Below are 27,095 nucleotides of genomic sequence, written 5' to 3' on the forward strand. Positions count from 1 at the left end.
TAGTCACAATGAAAAATTGCAGCCAAGTTTTTTTCTGAAATTTTTTTATTTAAAAAAATGGTCTGTAGGGACGCCTGGATGGCTCAGTCGTTAAGCGCCTGCCTTTGGCTCAGGTCATGATCCCAGGACCCCGGGATCGAGCCCCGCATCAGGCTCCCTGCTCAGCGGGAAGCCTGCTTCTCCCTCTCCCACTCCCCCTGCCTGTGTTCCCTCTCTCGCTGTCTCTGTCTGTGTCAAATAAATAAATAAAATCTTTAACAACAACAACAAAAAATGGTCTGTAGCGGCAAGGAGTTCCAGCATTGAAATTTTCTTACCAGGCAGGCTGACTTAAAAGTGGATCAGCAGATACCAACACCCTTACCCGGGGCTCAAATTTCAAAGGGGAGCAGTGAGTCACCCAGCCACTTCTCCCCGCTTTCTTTCTCCTTCCGAGCCCCCTGTGGCTGTGGGAGAGGACGGTAGAGGTCTGTCAATACCAGCACTTGAGTGTACCCCCTGGAGGGAGGAAGGTCTGCTGTACAGATCCTTTGGTTTCAATGCACATATATGAGGGGCCTGACAAAGGGACAAAATCATTGCAAGTGCGTGAATCCTTCTGAGAGCATTTGCAAATGAATTGTGGGCTGTTTATCTGCCTGCCCCGTGCCTGGGATCCTTTCCTTCAGTGACTTGCCATTCTCAGTTGTACAGAGAAAACAAGTGTGTAAAGTGTGTAATTGGCTTCTATAAATACAATAACGAAGCTCTTCGGAATTTGAAAAAGCACTAAGCCCCTAAAAGGGTTGAAGGCCGGATAAATGATGTTCCTTGTTTTTTGTTTTTTAATGCTATGAAGGGCACGGGATACACCCTGGAGGTTCTGAAGATGTCAAATGAATGGAAGGAATCAACAGGCGGTATCGTAACCTGCTACGCGATGTTCACGAAGGACGAGGCCACAACTGGAGGGGGGACCCTCAAAGACCAGCGAAATTTGGCACAGGACGTGAAGCCATCTAAAGGAGAAAAACCTTACTGCATTAATCTGCACTAGAGTGATGGAGAAGTTGAAGTCTGAATTGGGAAACCATCTGGATAATTCCACCAAAGCAGCAGTAAGTCAGCGAAAACCAAGGAGGACCTGCCAGGTGTCACAGACATATGTGGGTGTCCATGATTCTCTGTTACAGACTTTAACGCGGCTGGGGTGGTTTCATCGGGCTGGTCTTAAGGTAAAGGGTAGAGCGGGTCCTTAGGGAGGTTATTACCCATCGGTTAAAGAATTGCTCTGTAAGAATGATCTCTTTAAGAGAATGCACACAGAATAATAAAGGTGAAGTGAAGGGACTATCCTAGGAGACAAATATGACGGGGTTATGAAGCCGCTGGTTATATAAGAGTTAGTTGAGACGATAGCAATAGTTTTATGAATTGAAACACTCCTTCTAACTATAATTAAGCAGAGTCCACAATCCTGAATGTTTAATTGTATGTTTAACTGTTGAATGTATTTCCGTCCCAGGCAACAGCAGCCGATCTATTTCTTATTCCGACCACGCGTCACAACCAGAATCCAAGCTTGATTGGAAATGCATTATTTAAATGAAAATAAAATGACTATTGATACGGTTCAGTTGGGCTTAAAAATATTGCATCTCACATACGCAAATGTCGACTGTTCTTTTGTCATTGATCATTGTGGCAAAAAATAAATGATCATAGCTGATTAAAGGCTAGGCTTGCCTAATGAATCTTTTTCTAGCGAGCCCTCGTATTTGTGGGACATCGCAATAGTCTGGCAAATCCAGGTTTCGGGGCAGTATAATCAGAACTAATAAAATCATGCAAATATAAAATGCAGCTTGCTCTATCTCATTTCCAGGTGTTCGTGTGTGGTTTTCGCTTCTGCCTGGATTTCCCTAGATCCTTAAACTCCCGTCCTTTTCCCCGTACTTTCATGTGTGTCTCTGTGTGTGCGGCTGGATAGTCTTTGACCTCAATTTATATATTAACTGCTCGCCTAGATTGGACGACCCTCATGTGTGCTTCACTGGACCCTGCGAAATTCTTTTTTTTTTCTTTCAGATTTTATTTATTTATTTATTTGAGAGAGAACAAAGGCAGGGGGAGTGGGAGAGGGAGAAGCAGGCTCCCCACTGAGCAGGGAGCCCAATGCAGGGCTCAATCCCAGGACCCCGAGATCATGACCTGAGCCAAAGGCAGACGCTTAACCTACTGAGACCCCCACGCTCCCCTGGACCCTGTGAAATCCTTGTCTTGGTACTTGGGGTTATTTTTTGGGCAATTGTATTTGTTGAGAGCACACTCTGAGGAGGTCCTGAGCTAGTAACTTGGATAAAATACTTTGAAAGACAGACAGGGCCCTCCTACTCCTGAAGCTTGTAGTGTGGGTGAAATGACTAGTAATTATGGTTGTCGCAAGTGATAGAAGAGGAAAAACCAAGCTCCTTTACAAATAAACCCAAAGAAGACTTATCGCAGCTAAAGGCAGGGCCGAAGGAGGGCTTCCTGAGGCGGAGACATTAAACTGGGAACCAGAGGATGAAAAGGGTCGACGAAGGTAGGTTTGTGAAAGTCCTTCGGTAGATGTATGGAAGAAACTCTGAGTAGAAAGCAAAGGGAAGACACTCGAGGGACTCAGGAGCCAATGAACCCATTGCAGTGTTCACGTGTTTTCTTGTGGGTGCTACAGAGTTCTCCCCTCCACCAGGAAACCCAAAGACAGAAAACTTCCTGAGGTCAGAAATAATGTCAAATTCACCAAGGGATACTCAATATATGTATTTGAATAAATGACAATTGAGCTATTTTTGTGGAAGGTGAAATGAGACGCTATTTTAAGGCTCAAACACAATAATGTGTGTTAATGAAAATGGAGCAAAGGAGGGACGAGAAGAAAATATCTTATTTAAGAGAAAATGCCCTTGTGAACATGTGATCACTAACCCAGATCTTTCTCTACAAAATCCTTAAAGGTCTTACTCCACCGAACTTCTCTATAGTAGTCTAGACCTTGAGATCGTCTTTAGAAATGGCAGAAAGCACTGTTTGTTTTTAGGAGTGGAAAGATAAATGAGTGAAGATCGCTGGAAACTGAAGTGCGGAATGTTAAAATCTTGTGAAAGCCTAAGAAAATGAAGTATTTTGAAAGATGACAATGGAAAATCATGCCAGTTGGGATGATTCAACAAGCTGGTTAGTACTGTGTCATGCGTGTAATGAGATACTTTTCTCCCCTCTTCGCGTTTCTCCCAGAAAAAGAGTTTTGAAGGTATGAGGTGACTTGGAGACCCCACTCACCAGTGTTCGCAGCTTTAGATATTGTTAGGAAAACCGGTTTCCTTCCTGCAAATATCTTACTCAAAATGAACAACATGATAGCAGAAACACCCTCTTTTGGTCTTGATACACATTCATAGCCGAAAAGAGTTACATTAGACCTTTCTCACCCAGTAAACTTAAACGTGAGTCAGTAGAAACGAAGTCCCTTATTTTATACCCAGATGGGAAGGTGAGTCACCCAACTGTTCGTCTCTCCTTCCTTGTTCTCAGAGTGGCTGTGGCAGGAGGAGGCCTTGGGAGAAGCCTGCCATTACCCACACTTGACTGCACCTTCTGGGTGGGGCAAGGGCTGCCACGAACTCCTCGAGGTGTCAGTAACATGTGACACATTCTCCTAATTATTAACAGCTGGCATTCCCGGACACTAACAGAGGCACAGCATCGTCATAAACCTGTGAACCTTCCTGGAATATTTATAAATGAATTTTTCACTGGTTACCTTCTTGACTATGCCTAGGACCCATTATTTCAGTGATTGAATTCCATCATTAGCCTTGCTTGTGTCAGTTACACACGGAAAACACAAGTGAGTAGTGAGCTCATAGGACCACAGCAATAAACCTTTCACGTTCCCAAAGAGTGCGGAGCTTGCGGAAGGGCTGGCGATCTGACAAACACTCCTCTTTTCCGTTAGGGATAAGGAACGCAGTCTGGTGAACGGCAGTGTCAAGAAGTCAAGTGAATGGAACCAATCAGGGGTAGGTACTGTGGTGAGCCATCATCTACTGGAAACAGGGTCCCCAGTAACAGCTAAACATGAGACCGTCCGCCGTCATCTGAAGGTAATTCAGACTAGGGACGTGGAAGAGAAGATGAAGTCTGAATTTGCCAAACTGTTTCACTGCACCGAAGCATGACCAAGTCAGGGAAAAGCCAGGAAGATCAGGCATGAGTCCTACAAAAACCTGTGGGTTTTCATGGTTCTTTACCACGGACTTTAGCGCTGCTTAGGAGGATGCACTGGGCTGGTCCTAAGAGTAGAGAGGAGTAGGGGTGCCCGGTGACTCAGTCTGTGAGGCGTCTGAGTCTTGATTTCGGCTCACGTCATGATCTCAGGGTTGTGGGATGGATCCCTGATGGGGCTCTGAACTCAGTGAGCAGTCTGCTTGACACTCTCTCTCCATCTCCCTCTGCCCCTCTGCACCCCGCCGCACACTTTCTAAAATAAATACATCTTTAAAAAAAAAATGTAGGAACATTAGGGACCTCAGAGAGGGTCCTGTGAAAGACCCTGCTGCACGGGCTGAGGCTTGGTTTCGGTCTTGGTGGGGTGGCTCTAGGGTTGGCCATTGGGTGATGTGTACAGCCTCCCTGCTGGGTTAGTTGGTGGCCCGGGTTGTTGAGTGTCTGTTCAGTCACATCCGCTAGCTCGCACTGTGCGCTTGCCCGTGCTTCTGCTCTGCGCTCAGCCCCACAGCCGCTGCGGGGCCTCCCTTGGTCCCAGCCCCCGCATGTGCGACCAGGCCTCAGCCGGTGAATGAGGCCCCCGTGCAGAGCTCTCTCGAGATGCCGGCGACTCAGGTGCCATGCAAACTGAACGCTGCGGCCAGGGTGGCTGCCAGGCTCTGCTTTGACCCCCGCTTCGACCCCTGCTTCCTGGCTGCAGTCAGGAAACGATCCCAGGTCAGCCCACCCCCGGGCTACTGAACTACTTCCCTGCTGAGTCTGCTTCCGCTCAGGGATCTCATCCTCGGGCTAGCCGAAACCGTCCCCTCCCGTTCTAGGACTTGGTCGCGGTCGCGGTGTTGCTTCTGGGGGGACGCTACTCTGCAATCCCCAGAAACAGCAACTGGTATATTTAAAATTTGGATTTTAGGAATTTAATTTCTTTAGGTGATACTGTCACTTAGAGTAGGCATCATTCACCATCTTGTCACTTTTTGCTCTTTGCATGTCCCTCCTTGGGTCGCATGGGTCTGGAATCCACACAAGGAAGAGAACAGGAAACTGCCGTTGAAGAACTAATGATGTGGGGTGCCTACCAATCGGGGGATGGAACTAGGTACTTCACTGCAGCCAGAAGTAGGGAAGCTTCTTGAAAATACTGGCCTCTCTGTATAAATCACCCATGGTGCCCCTTCCAGAGAAACCAGTAACATGAATGCTCCCCTTCAGAGGGATGTAACTGCAGAAAGGGGTTATTTGGGGGGGGGGGGCGAGTAAACCTTTCCCCAGGGCATAAGATTCACTGATTTTCAGATAGGCTGTGGGACCAACCTGCATCACCTGAGGCTGACCCCAGTGAGGGCCTTGCCCTTTGGAAGTCACAGTCCGCATGCAGACCTCCATGCTGGTGAGGTCCCCCCCCCCCGGCACCCCCAGCCCGTGTGGCTCACAGAGCACAGGTGGACCACCTCACACGCTCACTCCTGCACTAAGGAGACCACATCTGGCACTTCAGCAGAAGATGCCCTTTAAAAGGAAGTTTTATTTTTTTGCATTATAAATGTGGTAGATACAAAATGTACTATTCTTAGAAAATAAAAATGCAATTAAGTAAATTTTATAAAATAAAGAAAAATAATCTACAACGCAGATATAAAAAGCCCTTAATGTGCTGGGCTATTTCTGCTGCATCTATTTTTAATAGAAATCCTCTGTTTTAATATCACTATTAAAGCCCATGAATTGGTCGGGAGGGTAGTCCATCGCATCAAATTCCGCCTTTAAATTCAAACCGACTTGTTCCTTCTTGTTTTTCCTAGCCTTGATGACCTTAAAGGAGAGATCAGAAAGACACCATGAGATCCTAGGGGTTGCAGTGCAGGTCTGCTGCTCTTCCTCCTTCCGCCCGCACCGTGTCTCCTGCTCCGCCAGCACCCCATGTCGTCCGGAGGCTGCTCATTCTCCCTCCCCCACCTCCTGCACCCCACCACCCTCTTGCGAGCCCTCCCCATCTGGAGCCTAAAGGACAGACTTCCTGGCATCCCCATGGGTCCATGTGAGCAGCTCCACAAGGATGGAAAGGAGGGGAGTCCTCCCTGGAGCAGAAAAGTGACAGGAAGCAACAAAAGGTTTTCCCCAGGGCAACCGCTCCGGACTAAAGGTAGAAGTTGGGGATTCTTGCCTTAGGGGATCTGAAGAGTGGCACTGATGTGCTCGTACGTGTCTGCATGCATGCATAGATCAGAATTTCTAGATGAATTACTTGCACTCAGTTTAATGTTAATTAGTGCATCAGGAATTCCATGGTGGACCTCTGAGTACGTGTGTGTATATTCCTACGTGCACAAGAAAAGAGCGTGGTGTCACGTGGGCCAGGATGTGCACTGCACTACCTACCGTGTGGTGCCTTCTGCACTAAGATGTAGTTACTCGAGGCACTGGGACCCCGTGGTCTTTGTGTCTGGCGTGAGTTCTGTCGACCCTCTTCCTCGTTAAGCTTGTTTTTGATGCTTATTATACAGACTTTCCATTTTCTTTCTGACCCCTGTGCTCACTTCTTTTCATTCCTGAGTGATACATTCCACCTCGGGCTACTCTCAAAGACCAGGTTCTCCCAAAGCTTCATGCTATGTGTCCGATTTTCCCACTGAACCCAAGAATCGGACCCTGGAGGCCAAGCACCTGGGCCAGCATTAGAATTTCGGCTGCGGCACGTAGAGCAGTGCCAAGTAGGGCTATGGCCTACCTTCCAATGACAATGATAATCAGTATCTCTATGAATGAAATGGGAATAATGACTGTGTCTTTGTCACCGTCTCAGTTCCCAGCACACAGTAAGCACTCAGCGAGGTGTTGTCTTATTTGTATAAATATACCTGTCATCATGTTATAAGTTCTCTTGGGCAAGACCATTCATATCCATGACTTTAAGAATTATCCTTAAACTGACAAGTGCAGCTGCTGTTTGCTGTCCCTGTCTCCAAACTGACCTCTCCCTAATGCATCTCTCCAGATAGTTACTAGAATGCTTTTTGCTAAAAAGTCAAAATCATCAAGCATTCTTCCACATAAAATTTTTCAAGTGGTTACTTCTTTTCACAATGCATTTTCCATTTCCATTTATTTCGGACAAAAGAAATACACCATCTGCCCCCTGACCCGTTTTTACTTTCTGGCCTCATCTTCCCACTGTCTCCACATCTACGGCATTTCGTTTGTACAGAAATCGTGTTGTCTCACACTTTCGAGGATACGCGTGCATCACTTCCTTCGCCTAGAACTCTTTCCAATGTCTACTCTGCTAAGAAAAACAGTACCTAGTGCAGACTGACTTCTGTTTTTGTGCTGGGCAGTTGGGTAATGAGTATGTTCTCACTTAACCATGTATGGTCTTACACCAGTCCTGTGATGTAGACACTGTGACCCTTTCAGAGGACCAGTCCAGCTACATCCCCAGCGTCAGGCACGTGGTGAGTGCTGAAGCCAGGGTTCTAATCAGGTCTGTCCTACGCACAGCCCTGCTCTCAACCGTTATGAGAAGTTGCCTCCTTGCCTTCCTAATGTCTTCAAATATTTCCTTATTTAGCGTAAGTATCATATCCTTTGGAATCTATGTGAATGTCATTTCCTCATAGCCTTTTAAAAACCCTCCACTGAGAAATGAATGTAAGGCACGGCTATGTTCTCCTGCCACCGCTGGACTCTATGTCCAAAAACAGGAGTCTGGTGCTCTCAAAACCTAAACAAAATCATTTGCCTCTTGTGGCAAACGAACGTTCCTGTATCCAGACCCCACCTGGATAAAGCTGTGAGTTCCACATGTCAGTTTCAGCTTCTGGTCAATTGTTTTCAGTTGAAAGCAGAAGAGTCGAAGTTTATCTCCTTTCTCACACTTGATGTTGTGCCATCTCTCGGTCCCCACGACCTCCATCGTTCCTGTATTATCCTGTATTTCATACATTGTTGTCTTCCTGTTCACTTTTTTCTGCAAAAGAAACGCAACATTCAGTTTCTGAAGACACAGCAGTGACTTTCGTCCGTACGAGGAAGCACCTGGTGGCCCAGGAAATGCAAGACGTAAGAAGCCAACCACAGGCACAGGTCACATACAGCTCTGGCACGGTCCTCTCAGTGAACTTTCCTTTTATTACCCTGTTTGTGCATTTTCTTCCCCCTTCTTGTTCTAGATATTTTCTATCTGGCACTTCTAGAACAATGAGTTTTCTTCCTATTTTCTGCTGCTTCACCACAAGCGAAGTGTTGATTCCTTAAAACAACTGGAATCGGAGGAATGGGGGCTCTGGTGGACTCCGTTAGCTCCTGTCCTTGTGCAGAAAGGAATGGACATGACCACGACTACTCAGTCAGTCGACCATGAAGAATCTATATTAACAAGTAAGGTTCCAGGAACTCACTCACTCTTTTTTCAACCTTCCCCATTTACCCACTCTTCTCCAAATCTTATCTCCACTCTGCAGGATCCTGCAGTTCACAATCTATCCAGTCTCACTTTAAGTTAGAACTCATCAATTCTATAAGTGCATTTCTAACCATGGTCTCTTAAAGACAGTGTAAGACGGGAATGGAAGTAAATTAAGGGGCTATCCCAGAAGACAGGCCTATAGGGTTATGAAGCATGTAAGATCATATGAGATGCTCTGAGATACCAGGGGAGTTCATGACAGTTTGTAAATTCTGGGGAAAATCGAATGCATCATGCTAACTAGTACCCTGACATATCATGACGTATCAGTTAAACTGTCCAATGCCATCCCCATCCCCTTTTTGGGATATAATGGAATGAGATTGCCATGCCTTTCAGTATCATGCAATAGGAAGCCTTAGTCTTCAATAAACCGTTCACAAATAATGTATTAGATCAATAGGTCAGAGGAGACAGCCTTGAATGACGGTGCTGTTTGCCCACATGTTGAAGGCTTTCACATTCAGGAGAATACAAGCCTATATGGTTATTACTCCGAATGTATGTCACAGCCAGAATTAACCTTTGTTAGGACAATCTATTATTCAAGGTTAAAAAAAAAAGATGTATACAGTCGTGGAGGAGCTCAGAGGTACAATTATGAGCACGTGCATACTGATTTATACCCTGTGCTGTCCTTGCTCACGGAGGCTGAAAATAATTATTACTGGTGAAATGGCAAGGTTTCTAGTGGCTCTTTTTCAAAGAACTTGCATGAAGCTATCTCCTTGGAAGACTAGTGGGTCACCAGTCCCAGTTCCTGCTTTATGGCACGCTTGACCACCTATCTGTGGTGAAGACACCGGGCTGGGAGCTGGGTTCCACCCCTGAGTCAGTGCACAGAGCCTGGATGGATGGAGAAAATAAAAACAATTTCTTAAAATTACCTCATGTAACAGAAATAATCCGTACACAAATGTTCCTGATGCTTGCTTGTAAAGATTATCAATCTTGGGAGTTTCATTTGCTCTTTTCATGATGCTGTTTGGGACCTCAATCACTTGGAAAGGATCAGCTTCGAACACAGATGAGGTTTTGTTTATCTCGAGGATTCCTTTGCATTCATAGTAATCTAATATGGTAATGATATTTTCTTTTGTGAATTTCTCTTTCAGGTTGCTGTTTAAAACCTTCACATGGAAAAACTGATTGCAAGTAGCCACTGTGGCATGAAACATTCTGTTTCTCCCCTCTTCTGGGGATTCGTATTCGAATGGTTCCGTTGCTTTCAGTACCAGGACAGTCAGGGGGCCCTGATGAAGAACACGTCCTCTAGGAGCAGCCTGATGTTGGCCCTTCATCGTCTGGTTCTGTGTTGGACAGAAACAGGGAAACACACTTACAAGTTTGGGCAGGGACACCAGGTCACTCTCTGACGCGTGAAACCTCAATTATAACCCTGGGACCACAGGGACCCTCCCAGATACCTGGAGCTGGAACCAGGCTGGAAGGGAACTGGCTAACAGAAAGGAAAAGCTAACGGACCGGTAGCTTATCTAGCAAAAGTACAAGGCCCCTCATGTCAACAGAATCTTTCTGAATTCAAGCCTGATCCTCCGCAGAGCCCACAGAACCGTGATGACCAGAGCACCGCCCTGAAGCCCCTAAGGAACAGATTCAAGCAGTTCATTCAAATGTCTCCTCCACCCATTTAGTCTTAAACGACTGAAGAAAGTAAAAAATGGGAACAAACAACGCTGACAGCACTGGAGGTGGGGACTGCTGCAGCGATTCAGGGTTTTCAGTGAACTGGGGCCATGCCCAGGGTCTGGCTCATGTCATCTCTGCTCAAGGAACAGTGCTGGTAGTGGCTCCAGTTCCTGTTCTACTGGGCCTAGGAGAGGGTGTGTGCCTGGAACCTGTTCCCACAGCATCTCTCCATGGCCGGGATGCTAACAGGAAAACGGAGCACAGGTCTGTTCACCTCTAATGCCCTTCTCCCTGTGTCCTGGTCTGCGGGAGTACAGCCGGCGGGGATGGGCCTTGCGTTCATGAACACGGGGGGACATGGAGCCATGCCACGGACCCCGCAGACCAGGAGTACTTAGACTGGTGTGGCCTGGGGCCGTCGGCCCGGGGACCGCCACCGTACTGCCTGGGGCTGCGGCTTCTCCTCCTGTGACCAGTTTATCCCGAACAAGGGAACCACGTTCACACAAGCAGGTCGGGATGCCCGGGCGGACGGCAGTGGGGACGAGGACAGATGGGAGGGAAGCTGGACGAGGACAGGGGAGAAGCTGGGCGAGCACAGAGGGGAAGCGAACCTCAGGGAAGGCAGGGAAGAACGGAGCTGCCAAGGACGCCTGGGGCCGTGGCAGGAAGCCTCTGGCGGCGGACGTGCTGGCTCCCGGGGGGCACACCGGCTCAGTCTGCTGCAGCGACACCTTATTCTTTTTGGTCGCAGCCGTTCCTTTGGCGGCAGTTCTTCTTTTCTGAAAGTAGTTGAATGTTCCCGTTAGCGGTTTTCAGTATTAAAAGAAGCACAAGACAGTTTCATTACTTTGATGCAGGCTCTTGCAGGGCACGTGGCGTCCGGAGCAGCGGCAGGGCGTCCCCGGCTGTCACCTACAGAGACAGGCAGTGGGTGAGAGCGGGCACAGAGGACAGCCGAAGAGGGAGACGCTCCTGAAGCAGACACGCCGGTCCTGGAGGCGCCCCTGCACTGGGACGGGACGAGCTCGGGACTGCGGAAAATCGAGGTGTGAAGGGTGGGCGAGGCGCGCTGCCCACCTGTGAACGCATCTGTATAACGGACGTGATGTCATCATGTTTAGGTCACACAAACGTTTACCACGTTTCTGGAGTGCCTCTCTCTCTGCCTGGCACAGAGCAGGTGACCCCTAATGCCTCCGTTATCAACTCTGCACTTAGAATAGTGATGAAGAAGCAAGCACGACAGCAGAGCTCCTCCCTGGGACGGGAAGCCCGCTCTCGGTCCTCAGGCTTACCTGCGACGCAGCGGTCCCCTCCGCCCTCTGGCCCATCACAGCACTGCTCGTGGTGGGGGCACATGCAGCGGGACCCGCTCCCACCTGCTGCTTCTTTTTCTTTGGCGTTTCTTCTGTTCTCACTTTCTTTGCAACTAATACAAGAACAAGGAGGACCCAATGAGCCAGGAGCTGAAGCAGTTTCAGAGCAAAGTCCGCTCAGCTCCTGCCTGGGATCGAGGTACACTCGCGGCTGCCTGCCCTGCAGGAGCCGGCCTGGCCCAAGGGGACCCACGGCCTGGCCGGGAGACCGTGGCCTGCTCCCCAAGCAGTGAGCACATCCTCCCCATCCTCCGAGTTCCCACGTGCCTCCACGACACCCTTTCCCAGCCCTGTTCTCCCATCATTTCCTTAGAAAAATCCAAGGTTGCCATGATACTGACCGCTTGGCCATGTTCTTCAGAAGATCTGTTAAAATAACAGCAACCAATGAAAGGAAAGAGGATACAGATTGGGGAGGTGACAAAATGGTGACATTGGCCTTCGGATTTTTTAAAGGTTTGTTTTAACACGGAGATTTTACCAGGGGGCAAGCAGTTCGCCTAAGAGGTAGGTTTATGTTAAGCACGCTGCACCTTTGTTACCAGGGACAAATGATCATGTGGCAGACAGGTCAGTACAACAGGCACGTGCGCCTAACACAACCTCCAGCACAGATCAATCCATCGGTCCCCTTCCCGGGGAAGGGGATGCCCAGGGCGGTCAGCTCTCTGCAGCCCCTGCGTGGTCACAGCCGCTGAGTCATGCACTGGCAAAGGGGGAGGCCAGCCCCCACCAAGGGCTCTTCTACTCAATTTGGGGAAGGGGGGAGCAGTCTAGTGTGGGAATCTTCCTTATTACCTTTCATCTTCTCATTTCTAAGTTGCTTAACAATGTCCTTAAGTGGTGGCATGTCCTTGAATAGGTCTATTAGCTTGTCCACACAGGCAGCCCCTGGGAACTTCTTTTCCATCAGGTCAGCAATCTTGACCTTGTTATATTCTTCTTGCATGTTTGTCGTCAGTCCCAAATCATGGGCCAGTAGGGACTTAACTATGCTGAAGTGGTAGTCATTGATGAGCTCCAGTCCTTTCAGCAGAATAATTCTCTTGTACTCACTCCCCATCTCTCCAGGTGCGGCTGAGCCTGCAAGAGAAAAGTACCATACGGCGTATACCTTCCTCTGGACGATTTAAAAGTCTGGTTGTGTCTATGTGCGTGAGAGGCCCATGTCGAGGTGTCATCCTTGAGTGTGTGTGACAAAGAGGAACTTACTTTCCAGGTATGTCACTGTGGAAAATGGGTGGAGAACTGCTGTATTTGGGACTTCTTTCCTTTCAATGATGATAGTTGAGTTGGGTTGGGGGTGGGGTGGTGGCAGGAGGTCTGGAAAGAGGCAGCTGTTGCCCTGTGTGGAGTGTGGGCTGTAGGGGGTCAGAGTCCCCGCTCCGTCCTCCCATCCCGTGTTGGGGCTGCAGTCTGCCCCTGGATGTCCGCCTGCTGGCTCCTGACTCTGCTGCCTCTCACTCCCCGTGACCATCCTCCCACCGTTGCCTGCTGGGTACCTGCCCCGCGCGCCTGACTCCTCCCTAGTCAGCCCTTCTCGTGTCCTCTCTCCCCGGGGCTCGGGCCGTGTGCTCCGTGTCTGGTCCCCCTGCTGACTTTCACCTGCTCTCTCGTGCAGAATCACAGCCCTGATTGGCCAGCATTACTTAAGAGGTGCTTGAATTTCCTCCTTTCAGGCTAGTTTCTCTACTCAGTTATCTCTCCATAAACTGCACTTCTGGCCTTCTTGAAATCCTTCAGGAGTTCCCTGTTTTCCTCAGGAAGTACTCCCGGATATTTAGCCCGGCTTGGAGGCCTTGAATAATGTCTCTTCCTGACTTCTCCCCCTTTCCGTTTTTCATATTTAAGCTCCAGAAATATACATTGCACCATGTTATGTCAGCCTCGCTGCATGGAATGTACTTCTTCCCTTTTTTTTTTTTGGAAAAGTAAATCTAGAGAATACATGGTCTTCAGGACCTAGTATAATATAACTTCAAGTTCTGCCAGATTATGACATGTGCAGACATGTTCAGCCCGAATCCAATCATATTCTTCTGCTGGGTATTTTTACATAGTGTTCTAAACTCCGAATCTAATTCAGCTTATGAAAATCACTATTTGTGAAAAATGCCACGTTAATCATTTTTTTCTCTCTCTCTTATCTTCCCCTAACACACGACTCAGTAAGCGGAAGATGATTTTTAACAGCTCACACTCTGGAATTCATAAGACTTAGCGCCTAAAATATAATCACGTGACCACATATTTCAACAGATACAACTCGAATATAAGTGAGTGATTTCTGAGATGAGACTGAAAGATTGAAAGCTGCCCCACAGGGAGACAGAATGGATTCAGACACAGATGGAAAATGCATGTGAGACCTCTCAGGGCACAGGTCAAAGTGTCCACACCCACATGCTGTTAGTTGGTAAAAGAATGAAATATAAAATGAAAAGGAGAAAATACTTAAAGAAGTGATGAGATACACTTCTTGGAATTAAAATACCACGAACATCCTCAGAGGGATTGGCCAACAGAGCGCCAAATAGGAGAATAAAGGAAAAACCCACATCAGGACATAATATAGAGAAACTGAAAAATGTCCAAAACAGCAAGAAAAATTTGACTTCCAGAGAAAAAGTGTGGATCACTTGCAAAGTTTCAAAATCAGATTTTCAACAGCAAAACCGGCATGGAGTTACCTTCGTATTTCACCCAAATTCCCTATCTGCACTTTTGGGATCTCCCAAAATTGTGAAAACAGAAGTTGTGTGGCTGTGCGTGATTGTGTGTATACACATGTCTACCTGATGACAAAATTTGTTAGAAAATAGCTGATGTGAGATCTCAGGAGCCTACGGAGAATTTTTTTTTGAAATCCCACCTTAATGCAAGTGCTCACAGGTCTTGCTGATACGGTTTTGAGTAGCGTTGTTGGGCCCGGGAGCTTGTGGCCAAGAAAGAATTCTTGAGACGTCTTTGGTGCAAAATGGTGGCTTATTAAAACACGGGGGACAGTGGGCAGAAAGAGCTGCTGCACCGGGGTTGTGAGGGGTGAGGATCACATCCTTTGGAGCCGGGGGAAGTAAAGATAAGGAAAGTTCCAAAAGGACTTTCATATGCTAAAGAGGTACGCAGGAGGACTTGCTATAGGCCAACTAAGGTTGTTTTTCCCTCTAGCAAAGCCTGACCACGAAGACAGCTGGGGGGCTTCCTGGAGGAAGTACAGTTATATTCCGCCCGCCCCAAGTGTTTGCCAAAGGGCTGCAGGTTGTAATCACACTGAATTGTATCCACATTTCCTTTCCTTTTGCTTTTGTTTCCCACAACATCGCTACACAACTGTGAGTGCCCGCGAGCTGAGAGCGAGGAAGCCTATCTCCACCCTGTGTAAGGTACGCGAGATGTGGTGTGTGCACGACACAGCCTTTCCTAAGTCACTCAAATTCTGAATTTCAAAACATGCGAGCCCAAGTGTTTCAGAGAGGTGTTGCCAACATAAAATTGAAGAAAAAATAATTTTGAAACCAGAATTTTGGATCTGGCGCAAAAGGCATTGAAATGCAATGCTCTGTAGGCGAATCTCTGAGCTGGACCAACGCAAGAAACAATATCAGCGGCACAGACACCAGCCAAGCAGTGTTTTGGAAACACTATTCCCCAAGAAAATAAATGAGGCCAGGAAGAAAAAAAGCTGCTGACTAAAAAGAAAGAACAAGACCTTGATTGACTCTCTCAGTATTTTAAAAATAAATAAAGCCCCAACTGAAGAGAAACAGAACAGGAAGTGGGTCAACATGGTGGGGTGGTTAGAGACGGAAAAGGACATGTACTCACTGAGCCACTTGCCTGTTGGGAGGGTTGGAGATACAAATTTAAACTTATTGGCGAAGAAGAAGAAAGCACAGAATAAATACCATAGCTAAGTGTTATAAATCACTCAAAATACAGCAGTTCACCTCATGTACATAAAGTGATAAACCCACTAAAAGGCAGCATTTGTAAACTGGATTTTAAAAAATCGACTTCCGTGTCATTCACAAAAAGTAGAAGTCTTTAAAAAAATTGTTGCAAGAAGTTGTACATGGAAACACTACAGACAGCAGTCTAGCTGTGTCAGTGAGCTTTAAGTAGACCTTAACACCAAGATTTTAATCAGAACTGGCGTTTCACTGCCAATTGATAAAAGGTTTACCTTCCAGAAAGATGCAACAGTTTTAATTATGTATTTGCCTAAGAGTACTAATATATATTATTTATTATGAGCTTGTATTATTCATATTATTATAAATAGTGTTATGTGGCATATTTCTCACTATATATCCATATATATGTAATATATGTTAACAATTGAGAGAACTACAAGGAAAAAAATGGACAAAATCATGATCATAGTTTGATTCTAGCATATGTTAGCTACTGAACAAAGCCAGAAAAAAAAAAAAAAGCAGAAAATACTTAGAAAAGTGGACCAACATTGCTCAGCTCGAATAAAAAGCTTGATCTAACACTTAGGAAATTCCCAAACTAATATTTAAAATGCTTCATTTCTCTCAAATGCACATGAAATGTTTGTGTACCAAGTTCTACAGAAAGACTAAAGCGTTTCCAAAATGTGGCTACAGATTTGTTTCCAACCACCTCTTTTCTACAAATTCCACCACCTTTCGCCTGCCTTTGAGGAACCCGGGGAGCGGGTGCGCCAGGACCTGAAATGCTGTCCCGCCATTCGCGGTTGCGCGCGGACCCACAGCGATTCGGAAACGCTAGGGCGCCATGTGTTTGCGTGGAGTGTGCCCATGAACCTGACCAACGTTCCGCTGTGGGTGTGTGTTCTCATGTTTCGTGAAATTGGGATAATACCGTAGAATATAGTTTTAGGTCCAGATGTGTTTTCTTACTTAATACCATTGCATAATACTTGTTTCATCCCACCATCCTGCCCCCTATCCCGGCTCCCCCCCGCAGCCAGCAAGTCCCCTGGGCCCCCTCCAGGCAAGAAAGCCCAGGCCCGCTTCTTAATATCCGCTCATGCTATGAACACCCCCAGGATGAATTTTAAAATCTGCAGTCGTCCACGTAGTGGAAGGATTAGGACGAAGGCACTGAGATTTTCACTTTGCAGAATACAGTGGATGCCAGCCTCACGCCCCACCCCTCCCGCGTCTCCCGTCCCCCGTCCCCCGTCCCCCGTCCCCCCTCCCCAAAGGACTCAAGGACTCACCCGCCTCCTGCGACCCTGTGATATCAACCAAGTCCGCGCATCAACTCTGCGAAAATCCGGACCGACTCACCTCACCGAGGATGCTCCGCAGTGGTCCCGATCTCGGGGTCTCCTTCGGCAATGCCGCGATCGGTATTTTTTGGTTCGAGCAGGAAGATAAATCCGTCAATACTGCAAACTCCGGAGATGCTAAGAAAGTGATTTCTGAGCTAGAAGATGGCAGCGGAGAGCATCGCAGGGCGCCGATTACGAAACTTATTCTGAGGCTCCTCCCATGCAGGTCTCCGGCTTTGCGTTTCCCGAGTCCGAGGAGCTGAGCCGCTGTCTCCGAAACGTCTTAGTTACAATGAAAGATCAGAGCTCAATTATCACTTCTTTTATTTTATTTTTTACAAATGCCCGAAAGGAGCTCCAACATTAGAACTTTCTTAAGCAGCAGACTTCAGGGTGGGTCAGTCGACGCCAGAGCCCCTTCAGGGAGGCTCAGAGACCGTGAAAGAGGAGTGAGTCACCAACCCCAACTTCCTTTCTGTTCACATGGCAACCAAGGCCGGAGGAGATCTTGGGGGATTTTTCATGGGTAAACACCAGTGACTAATAGGCTCATATCACAGCAGTAACTCCTTCAAATTCTAGCAGAGCAGGAAGCTTCTAGAAGAGTAGATGGCCCAATAAATACTTGGTCTAAAATGTTTTTTCTGTATCGAACAACGGATACCATTTGGAGAATTGTAGCCCTGAGACATCAAATAAATGGGGCCATTCGGCGTCTAGTGTGGTGGCAACCCCCTGCCTGACTTGCAAGAAGGAAGGGGCCGTGAAATGAAAAGGGGTCCCAAAGACCAAGGCATGTGAAGGGAGACGAAAACTGATTTCCTTCATTGGAACCGGGTTTGTGCAGGAGAGAGTTGCAGTCTGGGTTGGAAAACCTTTGAATATGCAGGAGTGAGTCAGGCGAAATCAAGGAGGGTCTGGCAGGTGCCAAAAATACCAGCAGGTTGGCATGACTCTTTATTACAGACTTTAGTCCTGCTCGTGTGGATGCATTGAGCTCTCTTAACATAGAGAATGGAGGGACGTTTGGGAGGTCAGAGGGCCCCAAACCAGAGACCCAGAGACTGGGAGGCCGAGGACATGAATATCCGTGATTCAGGATGTTTTCTTTTCCCTGTACTAGAAACTAACTTATGTAGGGTCATGCCCTCTGTTGTTTCTCCAGCACAAAACACACAGGCTACTGGCCCAAACAAAGGGAAGTCGGAACCACGCTCCTACATCCTTATGATGTAGTTTTTGAATGTTGGTGAGGTCCGGAGCCGACCGCCAAGAACGAATTCTCGAGACGTCTTTGGTGCAAAAAGGTGATTTTATTAAAGCCCAGGGACAGTACCCTTGGGCAGAAAGAGCGGCTGCCCTGGGGTTGTGATGAGTGGCTGATTACCTACTTGGGAGCTGGGGGAGGTAAGGAAAAAGGGAGTCATCCAAAAGGACTTTGATATGCTAAAGAAGACTGTCGGGATACCCGAGGCCCGGCTATTGTAAAGCTAAGATAGTTTTTCTCTAGCAAAGCTTTAACATTAAGAGATGGGCATTTCCTTTTCAAGTCCTTGTCTGTAGGCTGCCGGCGAGAAAGAAATTTAATTTTGTTTACATTCCCTTCTGCCTCAGTTTCCCACATCACTCATGGAAGGGAGGGTGATGTTAGGGCTCCAAGAAATTGAGTCACGGGTCTCTGAAACTTCGCCTATTGATAAGAAAGCTTTTTCCGTGTAAATCATTAAGACATTGGTAAACTGAGGGAGACTCCTATCTTGCTAGACTGTGATCTCTGTTAGTTAACCGTTTGCTTTTTTCCCTTCCCTTAGTTTCAGGGCAGCCCAGGGAGCGTGAGGAAGGTTGCATAGATCCAAGGGGGGGGGGTCTAGGGGGTGTCAGCTTGTGTTTTGTCCTCGGCTTGCCTTCTGCTCCCTCATCACACCTGTGCACTTAGAATTTTAAAAGCTGAACCAAAGAGATGAAAAACAAATATGCATCTACCCTGACTCTTAGTCAGTGGTCCAGCAATCGGTGACTTGGGCCATTCTCGAGATACACCTCGATTTATCAGGCCCTCAACCCACTAAAAGATCAGTGTTCCAGAATTCGCAAGGATTCCTTGTTGTAAGATACAGGCCAACTGGGAAATGAACGAACTTGTAATATTGAGGGGGGGAGGGGAATGTCTGGAAAATGACCTCCTGTCATCTCAAGTCCTCTTCCCAAGTACTATTTGAGAAGATCACTTAAAGTCCTCAGTCAAGAGTCACCACCAGGTTGATGCCCTTTGTCCGTCCCCCTGACAGGAGAGGTCTTCTAAGGGGAAGAGCTAGGGCGGGTGGAAGAGCGCATACACCAAGAAATAACAGGCAGGTCCTTCAATTCCGTAGTAGGGATCCAGATCAAGGTAGAGAGCCTTGTAGTCTCGGAGAAGAAAATGGGGGGCACGGCAGGCTGGGTACCGTCCAATCAAAACTCCCCACCTCTGGCCCTTCAGGGTCGGAACGAAACCTATTACTGAGCGAGCCTGAGCGGGCCAAGTTGACTTACACATTCACCAAGTTATCAACCACGTGAATTAATATTTTATAAGAACCAACGCTTGGCTGTATCAATTTTCTTTATGTGTTTTTGCCTATTTTACTGTTTGTCTGTTTGCTGGTTACTCTTTTGTTTTGTCTGTTTACCTGTGTTTCACGATATACAAAATCAAATTTGTATATCGACTTCTGTTTATAGCTTCGTTCTTTCTTTCTTTTTTTTTTTTAAAGATTTTATTTATTTATTCGACAGAGATAGAGACAGCCAGCGAGAGAGGGAACACAAGCAGGGGGAGTGGGAGAGGAAGAAGCAGGCTCATTTCGGAGGAGCCTGATGTGGGGCTCGATCCCATAATGCCGGGATCACGCCCTGAGCCGAAGGCAGACGCTTAACCGCTGTGCCACCCAGGCGTCCCCTAGCTTCGCTATTTCTATAGACTATTTATTGTTTACTCCTTTTTCCCCTAATGTTGTAAGACATACATTTATATCAGTTATATTAGTACTCTCTTTTTCTAAATTAAAACACTTAAAGTAACATTTTTTCCCTCTTAGGACTACTTTTGCTGGGCTCTCTAGGTTTTATGGGGTGTGATTTTATTGTCCCCAATCGTCTTTGGCATGTATATAGTAATGGCTTATTTCATAATGTGCTACATAATTTCAGGCAAGCTGAAAATGTTCTGCATATCGTATTGTTGACTTCTAGTTTAGTCCTGTGGTGCTCGTGAAATACACCCTAAGATCCCGAGGTGAATTTCACTGAGACTCACTGTCAGTCCCTGCATTCCAGGTACCCTTGAAGAGAATGTGGAGTATTCGGTGTTCTTTAAATGAAAATTAGATCATAGTGGTTGAACGTGGGGTTAGAATTTTTCAGTCTCCGTTCTGGTGTTTTTCTTCTTGTTCTATCAATTACCGTATCAGAGGTTTTACGTATCTGTGATTGTTGATTTATCTTCTGCATTGATGCTATTAGGGTTTGCTTTATAATTTGAAGCTTTAATTAGATGTATTATTTTTAATGATTTTTTATTATATTATGTTAGTCACCATACAGTACATCCCCGGTTTCCGATGTAAAGTTCGATGATTCATTAGTTGCGTATAACACCCAGTGCCCCATGCAATACGTGCCCTCCTTACTACCCATCACCGGTCTATCCCATTCCCCCACCCCCTCCCCTCTGAAGCCCTCAGTTTGTTTCTCATAGTCCATAGTCTCTCATGCTTCATTCCCCCTTCTGATTACCCCCCTTTCTTTATCCCTTTCTTCCCGTACCGATCATCCTAGTTCTTATGTTCCATAGATGAGAGAGATCATATGATAGTTGTCTTTCTCTGCTTGACTTATTTCACTTAGCATTATAATTAGATGTATTTTTTGAATCGCTATGAATTTCTGATACATGGGCCGAGATAGTTCCCAAGCTTCTCTTTTTGTCCTGTCTCTAGCCAGCTTTCTCTGACTCACAGCAGAGCTTGGCTTAGGCATTGTTAAGGTGGGTTCCTGTAAATACCAAGCTGTTTCCCTGGTGCTACTTACCTGTCCTGACTCAAACTCGGATTCATGTCGGGGATTGGTTTTGGGCTTTGTTAGCGTGTGTTTTATAACAGTCCCTCGTCTGCTGCTTGGACCTTCTTGCTAGGATTTAGTCTTTCTGCTGTCAGGCTGGACGACAAGGGTTTCTATCTCTGCTTCAGCCATCTGCAAAGTCGCCCGGCGCTGTTTGCTCTCTGGTCCCTCTACTGTTTCTCAGCTTTATTGGGACATCATCGACATATAACACCGTGTACATTTAAGGCATGTGTGTTGATTTGATACACTTACACGTTGCAAAATGACCGACACTTGGACCTGAGCCAATACCTCCCTCATATCACCTAACTGCCATTCCTTTCTTCTGCGGAGAAACTTCGAGGTCTGTTCTCTCAAATACGTGACAAATGACGGTTCACTGCAATCACACTGCTGTGTATTACATCCCCAGAACCTACTGAGTTTATACCTGGCACTTTGTATACTTTGACTCATGCCTCCTCATTTCCTGCCCCCCACCCCCCCGTAAACAACACTCTACTCTGTTTCAATGAGTTCAGCTTCTTTTGGCTTCTACATATAAGTGAGATCATACAGTATTTGTCTTCTTCTGTCTCAATTATTTCACTTAGCATAATACCTTCTAGATCCATCCATGTTGTCGCGAATAGCAAGAGTTCCTTCTTTTTCGTGGCCGATTAATATTCTATCGTGTATATACACATTTTCTTTATCCATACGTCCATGGATGGACATGTATTGTGAATGATGCGGCGATAAGCGTGGAGGTGCAGGGATGTCTCTCTGATTCCTGCTGTCACCGTTGGGTACACACCCGGTGGTCGGGCTGCTGGATCATCCAGTAGTTCCATTTTAGGTTTTTCAGGAACTGCGTCCTGTTGTCCACAGTGGCTGCCCCAGTTTGCATTCCCACCAACAGTGCACGAGGGTTCTCTTTTCCCTACATGTTCACCAGCATCGGTGCTCTCTTGTATTTTTGATAATGGCCATTCTAACAGGTATGAGGTGATGTCTCATTGTAGTTTCGCTTTGCGGTTCTCTGATGACCAGTGACGTTGCGCTTCTTTCCATATCCCTGTTGGCTAGTCATGTGTCTTCCTTAGAACAATGTCTGTTTAGTTCAACTGCCCGTTTTTAAATTGGATTGTCTGTTGTGGGGTTTTTGTTTTTGTGTTATTTTGGTATTAAGTTGTGGGAGTCTGCATATATTTTGGATATTAATCCCTCATCAGATATATGGCATGAAAATATTTCTTCCCAGTCCTCAGGTTGCTTTTTCATTATGTTGATTGTTTCTTTTGCCGTGTTGAAAGTTTTTATTTGATGTAGGCCCACTTATTGAATTTTCTTTTGTTGCTTATGCTTTGGTGTTATATCTAAAAAATTGTTGCCAAGATCCGTGTCATGGATTTATTTTCTATGTTTTCTTCTTGGAGATTTATGGTTTCAGGTCTCATGTTTAAGCCAATATTCCTTTTCAAGTTCCTTTTTATGAGTGGAGTAATATAGGAGTTTAATTGTATTCTTCTGCATGTGGCGATCCAGTTTTCCCGCAACCATTTATTGAAGAGACTAGCCTTTCCTCTGTGAGTATTCTTGCCTCCCTTATCACATATTAGTTAACAGGGGTTTATTTCTGGGTCTTCGATTCTGTTCCATTGATCTATGTGTGTGTTTTTATGCCAGTATGACTCCCCTCTGGCAACCATCGGTTCTCAACATCTGTGAGTCTGTTTCTTTTTCTTTTCTTTTTCTTTCTTTCCTTCTTTTTTTTTTTCCAAAAATAGTGTTGGGCAGTCAGGATATTCATATGCAAGTGAATGAAACTGGGCTTATCCCATATACAAAAATTAACTTTAATGGATTAAAGATCTAAACATAAGAGCTAAAAATGATTAAACTCTCAGAAAACATCAGGACAAAGGTTCATGACACTGGGGTTGGCAATGGGGCTCTTCAAGGTGACACCCAGCGTACTGTCAACAAAAGAGAAACACGTGACTCTGAGCACATCAAAATGAAAAACTCCCGTGCATCGAACCACACAAGCAACAGACAGAAAAGGAACCCCTTTCCTTTGGAATGACAGAACATATTTGCAAATTATATACCTGCTAAGGGATTAACTTATAAAAACTGCTACAACTCAATGAAAAGAAAAAAAAAAAAAGACCTGATTTAAAAAATGAGCAAAGAACTTGAATAGACTTTTTTTTCAAAAATGCTATATGAATGGACCATAGCATAGGAGAAAATGGGCAATAGTAATCAATACTCATTGTAGGATAATCACTATGGAAATTGAAATAAAGTGCAGTGAGAAAGCATAGCACAAGCACCGGGCCGGCTGCTACGAAACGGAAAATAGGAAGAATCAGGCAGGATGGAGAGAAGTCACAACCCCCGTGCACTGTGGTTGGAAATGTAAAATAGCTCAGCAGCTATGCAAACAATACGGGGGACCCTGCAAAAAATTAGAAATAGAATTGTTATGATGCAGGGATTCCACTGCCAGGCATATCCCCACAGAGAAGGGAAAGCGGGGTCTGAAAGACATGTCTACGCACCCGTGTCTATCACAGCAGCGTTCACAGTAACCAACGCGTTGAAGCAATACGAGCATCGTCAGTGGGTGAGTGGGTGAGTACAGTGCGGTGTGTGATGCAATGGGCTATCATTCCACCTTCAAAAGGAAGGAAGCTCTCATCACAATCCGCGCACTCTTCATCCCCATCGGCTCTTTCCCGGTTCCCTTCCCCACCTCCCCTCTGGCAAAGACAGTTTGTTTTCTATATTTAAGAGTCTCTTTTTTATTGCACATTCGAAACTAACGTACCACGGTATGTTAATGATACTTGAATTAAAATAAATAAATAAATGTGATCACTTATAGCAAAAAGAAAGAAAGAGAAAGCAAGAAAGCAAGCAAGAAAGAAAGAAAGAAAGAAAGAAGAAAGAGGAAAGAAGAAAGAAAGAAGAAAGAAAGAAAGAAAGAAAGAAGAAAGAGGAAAGAAGAAAGAAAGAAAGAAGAAAGAGGAAAGAAGAAAGAAAGAAAGAAAGAAAGAAAGAAAGAAAGAAAGAAAGAAAGGAAATTCTGTCACCTGATCAACACGATTAAACTTTGAGGACATTATTACTAAGTGAAGTAAGACAGTCACAAAAAGACACCATATGCGGTACCAAGAGTATTCAAATTCACAGAGACAGAAAGCAGCGTTTCTGGAATTTGCTGGGAGCTGGGGGAGGGAGAACCGGACCTTGTTGTTTATCAGGGACAGAGTTTCAGTTGTGCAAAATGAAAAGAGGTCTGGGGATTGGTCACACAACCATGTAAATGCCCTCAACACTACTGAACAGCATACGTAATCATGGTTAAGACGGTAAATTTGATGTGACATGTGTTTTTCCACAATGAAAATTAATCTCAGATTCAAAGCTTCGGAAGCGTGGCAACACAAAGACCCACACCAACAGCTCTTTGGCAAGAACTATTCAATAGAAAAGAATAAGTCTCAGAGACGCTGGGGCCGAAGGGGAGGTAAGACTGAATGAATGCCTTCATCAGCAGTCTTATAAATAAACCCAGGCAGAACCAGAGGGAAGAAAACAGAAAGTGTATCAAGGTAGTAACGGGAGGCTAGGAGACAGAGGCAGGAGAGCTTGCTAAGGCATTTGTCTTTCAGAAGATAGATAAAAAGTTGTTAAAGAAACTTGGCAAGAAGGGAGAAAAAGAAAGCAAACTGAAATGAACTAAGATGGCAGAATCCCATTAAAACATATTTATAAAGTATGTACATAAACAGACCGAACTCAGCTGCTCAGAGACAAGCGTTTTCAACTTGTGTTAAAGATAAACCCAGCCATCCAGCCTTGACAAAATGCGCCTGTAGCGTTTAGTCACTTAACAAAAACTTAGAAAAAGTTATATTATTCAAAGCCTAACTTGAAGAAAGCCAGTTTAGTAGCGTAGCTGATAATAAAGTTTTAGGGGAAAAAATGTCAGTACAGATGGAGTTTTACTACATAATGACAAAGTATTCAACCCTCAAGAAAATAAAAGCTAAATTATGTATTTACATAATAATAAAAATATATAATTTGTTATTAGTTTCCATAACTCGATATGGAAACATACAGTAAATTTTTCTTTTTTTTCACATATTCACACATAGTATATATTTTTGCATCGTTACGCAAACTATATATAAAAACATACGTTTGAAATCGAGAGAACAACAATGAGAAATGGACAAAAATCAGCATCCGAGGTGGAGATTTTTACCACGTCTCAGCTGCTGAAAGAACAAGGTGAAAAATAGTTAAGGTTTAGATTCAGATTCGACCAACACAATTAGAAGCTTAAGAAACTGGACCCAGCTTACAGGCTGCTGAATCCCACCCGTGTAAATTCTTCTCCAGCACGCACGAGATAGTGAGAAAGTATTCATCATGTACCAGGCCGAGGTCAAATATCTGCCCCAGCTAGGTAATACCTCTAAAACTCTTCCCTACCCCTTGACACCAATGAATGTTGTCTGTGACTACGTGGAGGACGACGCATCCCAAAAAGGGTTGACAGAGGTCTTTGGCCCTTGTCGTAGAATGAAACTCAAAGTAAAATTAAAGAGACCCATGAAAAAGTAAAGCAGCTACATTTTGGCGCAAGGGTGTTTGTAGAAGTGAGAGATGATGTCCTGGTGTGTAATCTAAAATTGGGATAGTCCCTTAGGATTAATACACCTAATACAGCTCTATGTCCTGATTTACCTTTTACTTAATATTAGCTCATGGTGATCCTCTCATCTCCCGCCTTGTCTTTTACCCAGGCCCAACACCGGTCACCCAGTGTCCTGCTCATCCCCCAGTGGACAAAACCAAAACTTTCCTCTAAATGCCAATTTGTGCCGGGAGACCTGTAAGCATTAATGTTAAATCTGCAAAAGTCAAAATGCACTTCCCCTTGGTCAGGCCCCAGTGTGGTAGGATGAGAGGTCTTTTTTCCACCCAGATAGGGGAAGGACTAGAATCAGTTTTCACGTTTCTGCATACGGTTGATGCAGCCCTTTTTCTCCCAGACAATCCTATAATGAATTCTCCACTGTGATCGTGTGGTTACCCACTTGGTCCCCAGGGCTTTCCTAGAGAAATTCGCACAGATCTCACCTTCCTGGATCCGTCCTCCACAGCGGTCCTCAGAAATGCAGGTATCACAGTCTTGTCTGAACGGGAAAAAAAAAAGTCATAAAAGCCAAGGCTGCTTCATGATGTTATAATCTCGTGAAGTGGAGAAAATGAAGTTTTCTGAAAGTTAACAAGGAAAAATGGCACTGGTTAGAGTCACTTAAAGACGTGGTTATTGACGCGCATCTCACACTGTGTTCACATGTAAGGAGAGAGGACGTACATATTTAGGGAGTAATTTTGAAGCCCCACCTCTCAAACTTGGTTTCTATTTCAGCAGCCCGAGAAACCGAAGTTTCCTGTCTGTAAATAGTAATCTTGTACAAGGAGAAACAATAGTTAAGGAATCCCTCTTTGCTTCTTTTCACTTAAAAGTGGCTGAAGGGAGTTTGAACGTTAGAATTTTCTTTTTCAGCTCACATACTTGTGGGTCCTTAGACACCTATAGGCCCTTGCATGAGGTTGGGAGTTTCACATGGCAAAGGTGCCCTCTAGCTACGATCCCCTGCGTTCCTGTTCACGGCCGGGCTGTGGCAGGAGAGGTTGGTAGAGGCTTCTCTTTCTACAAGTACCTGACTGCATCTTCTGGGATGGGGGTGGGCCTTCTATGACACTGCTTTTGTTTAAATGGTTCCTAAGCGTTCACCCAGTTTTTAATAATGGGCAAACCTGCAGCTTCACAGAGATAGAAGGTTGTTATAAATATAAGTCATTACTCCAGTGTATCAAAGGAGTTTGGCACTATTGACTTTTGGTTAGGCTGCATTACCCCAATGACCAAAATCATGGTTACACATGCTTTCTGCCTTAGTCATGAGTCAAT

At 45.6% G+C, this 27,095-nt stretch overlaps 1 protein-coding gene across 1 annotated transcript; it reads right to left on the bottom strand.

The window, feature by feature from the left end:
- Positions 1-5,753: 5,753 nt before the first annotated feature.
- On the bottom strand, positions 5,754-17,495 carry MNDA (myeloid cell nuclear differentiation antigen). The gene is made up of 7 exons (XM_026487338.4): positions 17,025-17,495; positions 12,541-12,825; positions 11,662-11,795; positions 10,978-11,145; positions 9,601-10,023; positions 8,027-8,215; positions 5,754-6,060 (listed from the first exon to the last, which is right to left on the bottom strand). The coding sequence occupies exons 2-7, from the start codon at positions 12,803-12,805 to the stop codon at positions 5,929-5,931; spliced, it is 1,311 nt and encodes a 436-aa protein (XP_026343123.3). The 5' UTR covers positions 12,806-12,825; positions 17,025-17,495; the 3' UTR covers positions 5,754-5,928.
- Between the last annotated feature and the right edge of the window lie 9,600 nt (positions 17,496-27,095).

This window comes from Ursus arctos, unplaced genomic scaffold, assembly GCF_023065955.2.
Source record: "Ursus arctos isolate Adak ecotype North America unplaced genomic scaffold, UrsArc2.0 scaffold_2, whole genome shotgun sequence".
NCBI classification, from domain to species: Eukaryota; Metazoa; Chordata; class Mammalia; order Carnivora; family Ursidae; genus Ursus; species Ursus arctos.